This window comes from Grammomys surdaster, unplaced genomic scaffold, assembly GCF_004785775.1.
Source record: "Grammomys surdaster isolate TR1022 unplaced genomic scaffold, NIH_TR_1.0 66, whole genome shotgun sequence".
In the NCBI taxonomy this organism is placed as follows: Eukaryota; Metazoa; Chordata; class Mammalia; order Rodentia; family Muridae; genus Grammomys; species Grammomys surdaster.
This window is the reverse complement of record NW_021604568.1, coordinates 9,812,689-9,826,948: the sequence shown is the minus strand read 5'-3', so window position 1 is coordinate 9,826,948 and position 14,260 is coordinate 9,812,689. Positions and strand designations below refer to the sequence as shown.

Here is a 14,260-nt window from a genome sequence, read left to right as displayed (position 1 = left end):
ATACAACCACAGCCAAAAAACAGATGATAAGCCTGTATTGGACTTGCGTTATATGCACATACAGCAGGGCCACAAGGCTGTTGGTTTCTGTCAAGCAGACTCCCTAGGTAGATATAAGCATATATACCTGTCCTGCCTTTCCTCTAAGATAGTACTTAAACAATCTGTTGTTATTTTAATGTAAACAGATATGTCTTTTCTCATGTTGATGTATTTTTCAGCCATGTCAATTTTTCCTAGGTAGCAGGGATAAAGGGAATGTTCTTGGCTAACAAGAAGATTGACAACCAAGTGAAGACTTTCATCACTTACAACAAAGGCAGAGACTGGCGTTTGCTGCAGGCTCCAGATGCAGATCTAAGGGGGGACCCTGTGCACTGTTTGCTGGTGAGTCCTGCATGCTAAAACACGGTCTGCCACACAGTGAAGGGCTGGAGTGGTGTTCAACATGACATTCAATATTGTTTTGGGACTTCTCTTCAGTTGATTAAAAGGATGGGAAGAAAACTGAGTCCTATCATGTGTGATGGGCAAAGTGATGAGATAGGAACATGTCCCAGATCCTTGCAACCTTGTAAGCTTCTTGGTTCTAGTCTGAATTGTTTCTCTTTTCCTGGTGTTTTGGATGGTGGTGGTGGTGGTAATGATGGGTTTTTCTGGTTGGTTTTTTTTTTGTTTGTTTGTTTGTTTTCTGCCAAACTGTGCTCTCTTCCACTGAGCTGTACCTTTAGCCTCCCTCCCCTACCTCAGCTTTGTGCAAGTACCTGCAGTTTGAAGGAAATACAGTGTTTTTCACCTCTGGGGAGGCAATTTCTTGAGCTTTCTTACAGTTCATGATAAATCACTGCTCACAGAACAAACAGTACATACATTTATCTATAGAACTGCTGAACTGAATGCAGGGTTTCATCTCATTTCAAAAGAAGTTTATGATTCAACAAAGGATTAAAAAATCATTGATTTAAGCATCCATTTGCTTCCTCTATACATTCCATTTAGTTTACCTCTTTCTATCTGTAATGCTTGAGCTAGGAAATCGTGTGACCAGTAGGGAAACTGCAGCCCTACACTCGTTGTACTGCGCAGTGCTTTATTGGAACACAGTAACACTTAAATGATTATTGATTATCCGTAGCCATTTTCACTTTATGAACATAGAATTGGTAGCCACGTGCATTCAAAGGAAGCCTAAAATATTTACTTTATTACCCTTGAAAGAAAAATGTGCATGTATCTGCTTTCAATCATGGCTCTCTTTTACTGATGTTTCTTTATCAGATTAATCTATAGAAAATGATTTACATATTTAATGATAGGAGGGTATCCAAAAGAAGGATGAAAGATGAAAAGCACTCTTAAGGAGTTTTCAGCTAACTTCCCTGAGACTATGTTTATAAACAAACAGTTCTTAGGTACATCTTATTGACTCTGATGATCATGACATATTCAATACATCAGTGGATACTTTTCAAATGCAGAAGCAGAGAAAAAATAAATTGTCAAAGTATATTGCTAATACTATTATGTTCTTTAAAAGAGCTCAGAAGTTATTTTTAGGATCATATAAAGGAGCTATGACTGTGGGAAAGATCACTTGGTTTTACAGTAGGAAGGTCTTGAGATGAGAATATGTGTGTATGGGTGTCTATCTGTACCTATCCTGTCTCTGTGTGCATCTATTATTGATGCTACTCTTCACAACTCTTATCTTTGATGTTATCTTCTCTCAGCTTCATTCTATCGCACAATGCTGGGGCAGACAGTTTTCAGATTCATCGAATAGCAGTAGGCGGGTCACCATCATTCTCGGAAGGTTGCCAGCAGCTACGGCTTGACCTTATTACTTGTAGAGGATATTTAAGTTGTCATGGTGCATCAGGGAAGCAGTCTTAAATTTCAAGTCCTACTTAGACTCCATTTCTATTACTGGCACCTTGCAGGGAGAAAAATAGCCAGTGGTGATAGAGAGGTCAGAGAGCCAGTGATAGACTAAGTAAATGTAACAGTTATTCATTGAATACCTATATTAGTCAAGGTATGGATCAGTGCCATTGATCTAGGTCAACTTTCTACCCAATTATTCCAGGTTATGGAACTATAATGTTCAAAAATACCAGCACCTTAGTAACTTCTTCCACACCTATCACATAACTTGAAGATCGATGCTTATGAGAAAGACTGCTAACCACTTCACCTAAACAGGCTTGTCTCTCCTTGATAGCATCATGCTGAGACTATTGAAAGGGATTCTTCTTAGCAAAGCACTGAGCAAGGCACTCTTTGTCCTATCCACAACCCAGAGTCATGAAGATGTATTATTATATCTCCAAGATAGAGATACAGTACAGACTGTCTTCTTTATCACTACTGCTACTATCTAATCTACGCAGTAATCACGTTCCCCTTGGTCCTCAGTGATAGGCTCCTAATGGCAACACCCTCTCACCATTTCTACCTGGCAATCCATTTTTTACAGAGTAGCCTATATTTTAAAAATCCTATTTATTGAGGTTAAATGTACATAAAACGCATCAGTGAATTTTGAGAAATGTTTATGCTGTATAATTTCCATCTCCCCCAAAATTTCATTTGTATTCTTATGCAGTGAGAAACACACTTCTGGCCCTAGGCAAATATTATATCTTCTTTACATATTATATACTAGATTTCTTATTTCTCCATTTTTATTAAATGGTGTTGTAGTAGTCAAATAATCCCACTCAAATCACCCCAGCAGTGGCATGTTCCTCATTACCTATGCCAAAGTTCAGGTTTCCTGAGTGAAACACATACACACGCACGCACACGCACACGCACACGCACACGCACACAAACACAAACACACACACACACACACACACAGCCTTATATTTTAGTATGCCTTAAACAGTTCAATGGCTAGACCACTCCAAACCTCCACACTCTCCCCTTTGATATTCATGAATTATTACTTACTAAAACCTATATTCCAACCTGGCTGACCCAGACCCAGGCCTGCAACCCTCCTGGGCCACAATCTCTGACTCTCATGTATTGACTGTCCCTTGGTCCTATACTTTTCAGTCCTGGTCTTTCTCTTTACCAGTATGGTAGTTCTAAATACTTCTTCTTCTTGATCCCCTTGCCCTGAAATCCTAAAGTCCCAACTTTGTTTCCCTGTCCAACCATTAGCTACCGGCAACTAAACTTTATTTACCAATCAGAACCAACTAGGGGCAGAAACACTCAGCATCTTATATGTGGATTCTTGTGCAATTTTGGGAACCCAGTTAACATAATACAGACATTAGACCAAATCCTCAAGAAAATGATGTCAAATAGAAGTTTAAATATGCATCATTTGCTTAAGCCTTCTGATGGCTTTCTAGTTCAAGTATAGTAAATCAAATACTTTATAATAACTTGTGTGGTCCCCTGTGAGCTGATTTGTGTCTCTTCCTTTTTAGACTCGTCCATTTTCCTCCATCCTTTCTTTCCCGCAAGACAATGTGGAGAATAAAGAGTATACTTATTTCCACATTGTAAACTTACTGTGTTCATGTATGTCTTGCAGTAGGGTTTCCTATTATTTCTTTATAAATTTCCCATTTTCAAAACAGGTTTTTTCTTTGCTTTCAGATCATTGCTTTTTAGATGGCTTGCATGTTTGCCTGGCAATGTCGAATCTCTTCATCCTGTTGTTTTTCTTTATAATTCTTGCTATTTAAAATCAGTACATTTATATTCTGATTTTCTTTCCCATCTTGCTGTGTTAAATGTGAGCTTCCAGGATACAGAGGATACATCTTCATAATAATTCCAGAACTCTCCATCAAGAATCATACAAATTGACCTCATGATGGATTCAACATACATGTTATGTTTGTGTGTTTTGTGTGGTGGGTGTAGTTACACTATGGAAAGGCCTTTGACTTTCAGATTTGATTTTGCAGAAGCTGTACATCTCTTCTGTCAGTTATTTATACTGAAGACTTTGCCATTATGTTCTCCCTCTGAACTCATGGGATCAAGTTAACTGCAATGTTAACAAAAATCAAGTGGTTCACTGAGATTAATGAGACATGAATTATTGGGGTGTAGATAGATAGGACATAGGAGTCTATGGATCTCCTTTCTTTCTTTATCCTGTTACTCAAAGCAGTTCCACATGTGCTTTAAATACCAGGAAGCAGGGGAAGGAGGGGAAATTGACAAAAGGTCTAGGAAGAAAAGGCCAGATCACTTTACAAAATTTTGCCAAAAGTACAAAATAGGAAAGAAAAGTGTTTGAACAACAAAACACCTAGACTGTTGAGAGGTGGGAGGGAATCCTTCTAAGGCATGGGAGGCAGTGACAGAGAGGAGTTTAGATTGTGAGGACTTGGAGAGTGCCAGCTTCTCTGAAGCAGAGCCCAGTGACTAGAAGAGAGATTTTCCAGTGGCGCTGTTACAAATGTGAAGCAAGTCCCAAATTACAACCCCAAATGGAATGTCCCTGGCAAAACGTATTCTATAGAATAAGACATCTAGAGTAATTTGGGGCTGTATTTTTAGGACTCTCAGACTGATTGCCTAGAGGCTCAGCTGGGATTTCTTTCTTCTGAAGACTGCATTGTACAATTAGATGCGGTATTACAGGTCATGGTCCATCTTTCTTCAAAGCCTCAGAATTGGGCTCCCATGAGGCAATATGTGAGCACACCTGAGCCTGTGACAAATACTTGTGCCTCTGAGGAGAACTCACAGTGTTTTGTGAAGAGAGACCCTGACTTCTTTATGGATTCATTTAACTTTTTTTTTTTTAAACTGGAGCTGAGCTGTTGTGATTCTTGAGTTTGTAGATTCTGAAACTCTTCATGCTGTGCTGTATTGGAATGGTACTGAATACCTCACGCTCATGCTTTGAGGGCTTCCTTTTCTTTGAGAATTTAATCTTTCCTAAACAACTAATGGATTCATCACTCTAATTTAGAATAAATGATATATCAAATCATGTATACATGGGGAAATATTAGAGAATTCTATTTGGGGACTTAGTAGTTGTCTTGTGCCTTGTGCCTGGTGAAAGTTCTGACTTGTGTTTATTGTATACCATTCATATTAGCAACCATGGGATTGGGTTACAGTGAGGACAAAATGTAAAGTCTGTTGTTACAGAGGATAGAGAAAAAAAAGAGACTGATTGTATACTAAATCAGTCCTAATGGTTTGGTAAGTTTATGTGTTTATTGGAGGGATGTTATCAAGTGACTTCCCCATTGTGCTTGAAACACAGAAGACAATTAATGGATCACTGAGAAACACTGTGCTTAAGAAAGTAAGCCAATGACCATAAGACAGACATTGTTTGTTGTTACCTACCTTTGAAGTGTAAGTGGAGGCACTCTTAGCATCAGAGAGATAATATCCTTTACCAGTGGCTGAGAGTTCTAGAAAGGGGATGATGTTAGTGAAAGGATGGTTAAACAGTTACCACAACTGATACCTGTCTCAGAAAACCAAACAATAAAACAAGTAAACAAACAAATGGATAGGAGGGTACAGTGTTTGAGTTAGGATTAAATAATAAATATCCAAGATGAAAAAAAAAAACACTGAATTGATTTAGCCTAGCTGTGCATTTATGGAACACATACTGATCAAAACAACTTTGTTGGATAAAAGAAATGACTACAGGGACGATAAAGACAGGTCATTTGATCTGGAGGTTCACTGATGGCTTCAGGGTTTGAATGAGATTCTGCTCATGCCTTTTTTCCCGTTGTATGGTCTTTCACTCATATCTGATTCCCAAGATACTTAACTGTGATCAGGTTAGAGGTTAAGAAGCTAGTATCCCAGAGAGTCTAGAAAGATTCATCATCTGTCCTAGCTGATGAGTCCATGTGAGTAAAGACACAAAGAACATTTTCTGCTTGTGCATGTGTCCCACTTCATCTTCAGGAAGTCAGCAGCTAGAACCTTGTTGGCATCAATGTGCATTCTCATATTTCCCTTGCATGGAAAGAAGGGAATGGATATTAGAAAATAACCTTGCAATGTGCCATGCTGTGTTTATCCTTTTCGAGATGGCCCTAGAAAAATCAGTGCAGCAAGTGCCCCTGTAAGCATCAGATAGGTGGTATGCACCTATTTCTCAATAAGCAAAATAAAGATAGAAAGGCAAGCAGAAGGAGGAGAATGGCATACTAAGTGTCCCTTTCTGACCAAAATTATGAGAATTCAGCAGCCTAATTTCCTCCACATACTCAAAACAGTGTGTTGGTCCTTACAATAACCCTTATATTAGCTTATCATGACATAATTTTTGGCACAGCAGTCCAGATACAACGATGTTAAAGAGCAATCATTGCTCTTGGTTTTCTTGAGACATTGGTGTCTGCTCTTTGATAAATAAAATGAAAGAAACCGAATAGATAAAAATTGACAGAAAAATCTCCAAGTACCAGCTGGGGGCAATCCAGTACTACGAATGTGAGAGAAGAAACTCACAGAGAAGATATTTCTAAACAATGCTGCAGCATGAACTGGTGCCTTTTCTTCTCAGATTTATGTCTTGGCCCTCTGAACGCCAGGACCAGAGAGCAGTTCTGAGAGAGCTGATTGAAAATGCCCTCTTCTCTTTGTTCTCATCCGTTTCCATACCAAATGATCATTGCTTCAGATGCTAAGTGAGCTTCACAGTCTTCCAACTGTTGCAAGCAGCTGTCTCAAGATGTGACTGTAGTACTTTGTTAAGTGATGGAAATGGCCCTCCATAAAGTTTCTATGTCTGAGGGTAATGCCCAGGCTGTACAACTTCCTTGCAATACTCTACAGTTGACGGCATCTGGACTAAGGTTCATGGCCTTCTCTTGTTCTCAATAAAACCATAATACAACAGAAAAGCAATCTTTGCTGTTATAAGCCATTATTATCCTTTAAAATTCATATGCAGGATTCCACAGGACATGCAATGTAGAACTTGATATGTTCTCATTTTTAAGTTGTCTGAGTGAGATAAAATTGTACTATACCTAAAATAGATCATTGAGGATTACTCATAGTAAAATAAATGTTGGTAGATCAGACAAGGGGAGCTCTATATACACAACAGTACACAGGGAAACTCTCATGGTGTGATGGCTCCACTTATCCTGTCTTAGCATAGGCTAGATGTCCAACAGCAGTACTCTTGGTTCCACCGAGCGCTTTCTGTCCTCTTCCTGACAGGCGTAAGGAAGCTATGTGTTTGGCTGTGGTGCTTTCTTTTCCAGGGGCTGATCTTTCTTTTTCAGAAGGTTCTGAAGATGAAACTTTCTTTTTAAGCTTTATGTGAAAATTTCATGCAAAATCAGCAATGTGTTGGTCCATGAGGGCTTTATTTTCAGTGATTTAGTCAAGACCATATTACCCTATTGGAACCAGTGATTTTATTTTGTGGTTGTCTGGGTACTTTTATTCATGTATTTCATTTTTACTTTCTCATTTACTCCATCCTCTACAAATTTAATCATTGCATTTCTGAAGCTCTCTGAATATTTACTGCCTCAGACATACAGAGCAGTCTAAAAATAATAACTGAGATACACTGGTGTTTCCCAAAATGCACTTCAATAAGATTAGGTAGTAATCTTCCAGAGGGGTGAAAAAGTGAGCACTCGCATACAAGCTTGTACGTTTGCAGTTTAGTACATGGACTATTTGAAAGAAAATTCATATATGAAATACTATCCAGTTTTGGATAGCTGTTGCTATCTTAATCAGAGAATTTGGTCAAGTCCTCTAAGCCTAGATAAACAAATTGCTAAAAATTTCATGTAAAACCAGTTGGTGGTAGCATATACCTTTAATCTCAGCACTGGAGAGGCAGAGGCAGGCAGATCTCTGAGTTCAAGGCCAGCCTGCTCTATTGAATGAGTTCCATGACAGCCAGGGCTACACAGTGAGACCCTGTGTTACAGGGCTATACAGAAAGACAACAAAACAAAACAAAACCAAAAACAAAGCCCACAACCACCACTGTAATGTGTAGTTTTAAAACTCCACACTACGTTTGGCTAAGATCTGCCCCACAAATGGCCATCTGGTCCTGGTTCTTGCACTGGCTTGCTAAGCCTACCAAACCAGTGTGGTTTGATTTTTGTTTTCTGTTTCCTTTAGCCCCATGAAAGGAAAACACCAATTCGATTTGTATTGGTAAATCTCTAACCCCAATATTCTTGTGCAAAGAACACACAACTTAGTTATAATATTTATAAGCTGCACACCTAGATTGGGCAAATATACTATTATATTACTCTATTCTCCAGCTAGGAGATCCCTAGCTACTTGCGGCTCCTCTAGGCTACATGGGTCTGCTCCATCTTCTACCTCCTCTTCCTCCATCTTCTACCTCCCTCCTATCATCCTCTTCTTTCTTCTCTTTCTTTCCCTAAAACTTCCAGCCCCGCCTTTCCATTCCATTGCCCAGTTACAGGCCCCAGCCTTTATTTGAGCAGTTAAATTGGGGAGCAGGTTCACATGGAAACTCCTGCTCCTCATTGTGGGCAGGATTATCATCAAAACACAAGCAGCAACTAGGCAATTGATAGCACACCATCACCACCACCAACAAACAAAAATGCCATTTCAAATAAATTGTGTTACTACTGAATTTTGTCTTTAAGAAGGACTTTTATACTGGACAAAACCAAAAAAGGAGATAAAAGAAGGAATAAATATGAAAATGTGCTGTGTGCTTGTAGGAAAATGTCAATGATGTGACTTATTGGTTTGTACAATTAATATACATTCAAGAAAGGGAAGAGAATCTTGGGGCTACACTGTGTCAGTTATTTGCAGATGTTAGGACAGTTCCACATGCTATGCAGAATTTAGTGTGTTGAGATCATGTTCTGAAGTATGAATGACTGAGCGGCCAACTGATTCCTTTCACGTCCTCCCAGGTCAACTCATCCAGTTTCATAGCTTCATGTCCCATTTTTCCTTTAGTCTTACCTGCCTAGGTACTGTGATTCTTAATCCATCCCTTCTTTTTTGTTATTATTGATATTATTCATATCCCAAATGTCCTCTCAAATATCCTTGTCATATCACATAAATACATAATCTACTCATCTCTGCTTCAGGCTATACTTTTTTCTTAGAAGCTAGTCCTAATTCCGAAGTGGCCCATGTCTCTTCACCATCCAAAAAGTTATAATGTTTTGTTTCTATCTTTATGAGCATTAGAATATTTTCTTTACTCAGTAATCAATAGAAATATCTAATGTCCTTTCTGAAAACTCAGTAATGGCAGAATTCCAAATTTTGGTCCATAATTGATTTATGAGCTCCTCCTAGTATTTTAAAATTATTATAATATTTAACATACTAAACATAATTTAGGTAAATTAGCAGTGTCATTGGAGGTGTTTACTTTTTTACCAACCTCAATGCTGTCATATGCATGGTTGACACTAGACAGTTGTGACAGTAATGATGATTGGTTGGTGGATAAGGAACACAATGGGAAGAAGATGCTCATAGACAGAAGACAGAATGGATAAGTAAGTGATGGTTAGACCAGTAGGTTAAGTGTTCTGAATTTCAGTCTGTTTGTTTGTTTTTTGTTTCTTTTTGCTTTGTTTTGGTGTATGTTTTCATTTTTCTTTAAATAAAAATTGAGGCAGAGTCTTTTTAGGCATCCTTAGAACTTACTGTACAGACAAAGTTGATCTGATTTTGTAGGCAATGAGCCTGGCTGTAGAGCTTAAAGTAGTCATTTTGATTTTGTGCACATGTGACACTGTGTCCTGTTCTTCCTAGCCTTACTGTTCACTACACCTTCATCTGAAGGTATCTGAGAATCCCTACACATCTGGGATCATTGCCAGCAGAGACACAGCCCCAAGTATTATAGTTGCATCAGGTAAGAAGAGTGTACACTTTGCTGTTTTACATGTGTTTATTTTAAGACTCTAGACATCTGTGCTTGGAATTTAATGAGCAAGATAAAAATATTTTGAAAGCTACCGAAACCATTGACCCTGAAGTGAGTCTACTTAAAATCTGCTTAGACAGAAAGTTTACAGTTGCCATTCATCTCAGGCAGTGCATATTGCTGATGTTATTCATTCTTGGCCTTTTCAGAAAGTTTCTCCCACTAATGGCATGCACTCTTTCTAGGTAACATAGGCTCTGAGTTGTCTGACAGTGACATCAGCATGTTTGTATCTTCAGATGCAGGAAACACTTGGAGGCAGGTAAGAAAATACCATGGATCTGGGTTGGACCACTCAAACTTAATGGCATAAGTGTCCATCTAATTTCAAATCTGGAAACCTAAAGATGACATCTTACATAAATCCTGACATGAGTAATGTGTTTCTTTTTCTCTTTTTAATGCAAGTTTGAAATGAACCAAGCCAAGTTTGTGCAGGCTGATACTTTTATCTTTTCATAAAGATATTTCTTATAAAGGGTCCGTTCACAAACACATTTGCAATAAAGTTGTAAGGGGTTTTCATGTAAATGAAAGTGGAAACACTGAATCTATCATATCAGAAACTTGGATCCTGCATGGTGAATTATACACATAAACTCTTCTTGCTTTGAAGAGAAACAAAAATAGCCATTACCCAGGTGGTGTTCTGAAATGTTTAAATATCATGTATCAATGACAGAATCATAACTATCAGAATGCATCTGTTCAATGAATACAAATGGAGTCACTTTACACCAATGTACTTAGCTTAACTGCTTCCTGCCTCTCTTCTGAATGAAAATTAGATTTCAACAGCTTATAAAACAGGCATTTAATGAGGTTTAGCTATCATAACAAGGTATAAGCCTAATGTATGACTGTTACACCTCAATAAATATGTTTTAATAAGCCTCCAGTGCTTAATTATCATACAATAACTAGCAATGTAAATTGAAATCTAATGCACAGATGATCATACTTAACAATAAGCTCACTTTGCTTGAAAGGCGAGCTCACTTCGCTCACAGGAGAGGTGGACGTGATAGCCTGGTGCTCTTTCTTTAACTTTAATGGTACTTGCATATTTTGACAAAAGATGACAGAGAAGTAATTTTGGTGATTTGAAGGAAGATGGACAATTATAAGGAAACATTTGGAGAATAATGTCAAGATGCCATGTTCTTTTTCCTGACACTAACCAAGACATAAAACTCTCTCTTACTACAGGCTAGGGTTATTATTAGGAATAAGAATTAATGAGGCTAGAGGGTAGCTGAGTTGTTAAGCTCCTTTCTGCATTTCTGAAGGGCTCAAGATTGGTTCCCAGCACCCATATTCAGAAACTCATGGCCATCTGTAACTGCACCTTCAAGAAGTTCAATGCCCTCTTCTGACCTCCTGCATATTACACACACACACACACACACACACACACGCACGCACGCACGCACGCAAGCACAGGAACATGCACATACAAGGATAAAGAGAGAGAAATTATGTCTATAGCATAACTTACAATGAGTCCATTGTAGAACTTTAACTGAGAACACAGAATTTATTTTATATAGAAGAATTCAGAGACACTGAATGTGTCCATTTGACTTTAAATTCTGTGTCCACTTCTTATGAAAGAGTAAATATGATATAGGTAATCAAAGTTGACAATTTTATTTTGATTAGAATTGTTTGTCACTTTGAAGAACATCTATGAATCAAAGGAGAAAACATTTCTTTGATCAACTGTGGGAATTTGGAGATAATTAGACAATTACATCTGCATAGGGCAGTACAGTCCAGTGAGTCTTACTTTTACCAAGGCTATGTGTGCATCCATATCTTAATATGCAGATGAGGGTGTTGTACTAAACTGTCTCCAAGTGTCCTTCCATCTAGATGTGTACACTCCCTTATAGCTTCCCAGTGTTCTTATATAATCTTCAGAGATAGCAATTGGTAAGTACTGCCACAAAGATAAGAGAATACAAGGATGAATACGTACTGCTGATGCTTGAGATTTATTTTGTAGAGTGATAAATTTGTTATATATAGTATCAATAGTAGATGTAGCCCATGTTGAAAAACATTCTTTTGTTGCCTACATTTTCTTAAAGATTTGGGAGCCCTATTTCTATATTAATCTTCCTATGTAGACTGATTTGTGTACCTTGAGCACGAAGTGCAGATGTGATGTATGCCTGTGTATTCTCCTTTCCCTCATGCAGATTTTTGAAGAAGAACACAGCATTTTGTACCTTGATCAAGGTGGAGTCCTGGTTGCTATGAAACACACATCTCTCCCAATCCGACACCTTTGGTAAGGGCACTTCCACTTTAGGAAAAAAAATGCATATGATCCTTTATGTTTATCAGCTCCAGTCTCTGAATCCTATGGTTATATTGAAATAAGACTGTGACCTGTTTTTGAAAAGAAGAAGTCAAGGGCAAACGAGAAGGATGGACAAGCATTTCTGCTCCTAAGAGAACAACTGCATTGTGGTTTCTAAATGTGATGATGTCTGTAGTATTTTTTTAGTTCTTCAGCACCATCACTGGAGGGCCATATACAGACTACCATAATCACTGAGTAGCAACAGTACTTGCAATCATTCATCCCAAACAACATTTCATGAAGCTTAGTATCTACAAGGTAAAAAAATATCCACAAGGTAAAAAGGACAAACAGTCTAAGGCCTTTTCTGTAAGATGACAGTTCCACTCCTGGGGACTCTATCCCTTTGTGAATCCCACACAGACACTTGCAGTTCATTATCCTATTCTGTTTCCCCTGTTTCTGAGTCTTGTACTGAGGGATGTGCAAGGCCTAATACCTACAGGGTTTTCCAGTAAACGTCTTCCTCCATATTTAGAAGTAGTCCTCTGCATATTGAGCTTGTGCAAAGTTTAAAACCTGATTTTCCTTCCACCTTTAATTATATTAGTAACCTCAGGAGAAAACTGCAAAAGATGAGCAAAGGTGGATGTTGAGGAAAAGTATGTGCAGAGAAAGACAGAGTGAAGTGTACCCTCCTGTTTAGCTGTCTCAGTAGGTACTCAGGCTGCTCCAAACACCAGGAACAAGGTAACTCTTGAACAACAGAAATGTATTTCATAGGTTTGGGAGCTAGAAGCACAAGATAAAAGTGCTAACCAAGTCCATGTCTGCTGAGTAGCCTCTTTCAGATTCCTAAATGGTGCCTTGTTGCTGTATTTCCACAAGGTAAAAAGGACAGACAGTCCAAGACCTTTTCTATAAGACAACTGTCCAGCTCCTGGAGACTCTACTTTTTTGCTCTCACTTCTCCCTAAGCATCCATTTCCTAACACCATAGTGATTTAATTTTTAGCATGTGGATTTTGAAGAGAACACAGGTATCTATAGCACAACAGACCACCAGAAACGCAGCCTTCTCTTGCCCCCAGCAGCCTAGTCTTCCATTCAGTGAGGTCAGCCAGGAGTCATGTAATGTAAGTGGGACTTTACAAGTTTATAAGTTGATCACTCAGAGATGGGTTGGTTCAATTTTGTCCAACCTGTAAGGCTATCTTGGCCCAGTAGTGCCTATAAGACATTATAGACTTAGAGGGAAATCCCATGAGGTATAAGAACTTAAAATGATTTAAATTATTTTTTATCATTAGATTATTCCTAATTCACATGACTCTTCTTTAATTTTGCCTCAATGTGTCTGGTCATTGATTATTAAGTATCACTGTTCATGGTTTTTGATATAATCAAGTATGCTTATTTGTAATGAAGTCTCAATCTGTTATTATTTTCTCAGTGGTACCTAAACATCTTTCCTTATCCAGAGATAACACCTTTTCCTTTTGAGATTTGATGACTGTTCAATTGTTGTGCCACTAGGTTGAGTTTTGATGAAGGGAGATCTTGGAGCAAATACAGTTTTACATCCATTCCACTTTTTGTGGATGGAGTTCTGGGGGAGCCTGGAGAAGAGACACTAATCATGACGTAAGTCTATTGGGGTGATCCTTTCTTACTGAGACATAGCAAACATAGAGAGATGTTTTGCAGCTGAGCCTGCTGGATGTGTTTCTGTTAGTTTGGAAGTTGTTAGCAATGTTCGTACATCCTAACTCAAGAACCTCTAGCAAAGAAGAAAAGGAATGGGTGCCGTTTTTGAAGGCCTAGGCTGAAGAATGGTAGGAAAGGGGCTATGACCTTAGTATAGTCTCAAGAGAAAATAAATCTATATATATTCAAAATGTAATGATAGCGTACAAACTGGATATGTAGAAAATTCTAGACCTTTAAGACCATGACATTTTATTTTCCTTTGGCTCTTTGCCATACAAACTGTGAGGCATGTTAAA

The 14,260-nt window shown here is 38.3% G+C and overlaps 1 protein-coding gene across 4 annotated transcripts in view; it reads left to right on the top strand.

The window, feature by feature from the left end:
- Sorcs1 (sortilin related VPS10 domain containing receptor 1) overlaps positions 1-14,260 on the top strand; it is a 508,764-nt gene that overhangs the window by 410,733 nt on the left and 83,771 nt on the right. For all 4 annotated transcript variants that reach the window (XM_028773166.1, XM_028773182.1, XM_028773180.1 and 1 more), the window contains exons 10-14: positions 241-387; positions 9,769-9,871; positions 10,129-10,205; positions 12,148-12,239; positions 13,791-13,898. In XM_028773166.1, the coding sequence (XP_028628999.1) occupies positions 241-387; positions 9,769-9,871; positions 10,129-10,205; positions 12,148-12,239; positions 13,791-13,898 (527 nt within the window). The remainder of the gene's footprint in view (positions 1-240; positions 388-9,768; positions 9,872-10,128; positions 10,206-12,147; positions 12,240-13,790; positions 13,899-14,260) is intronic.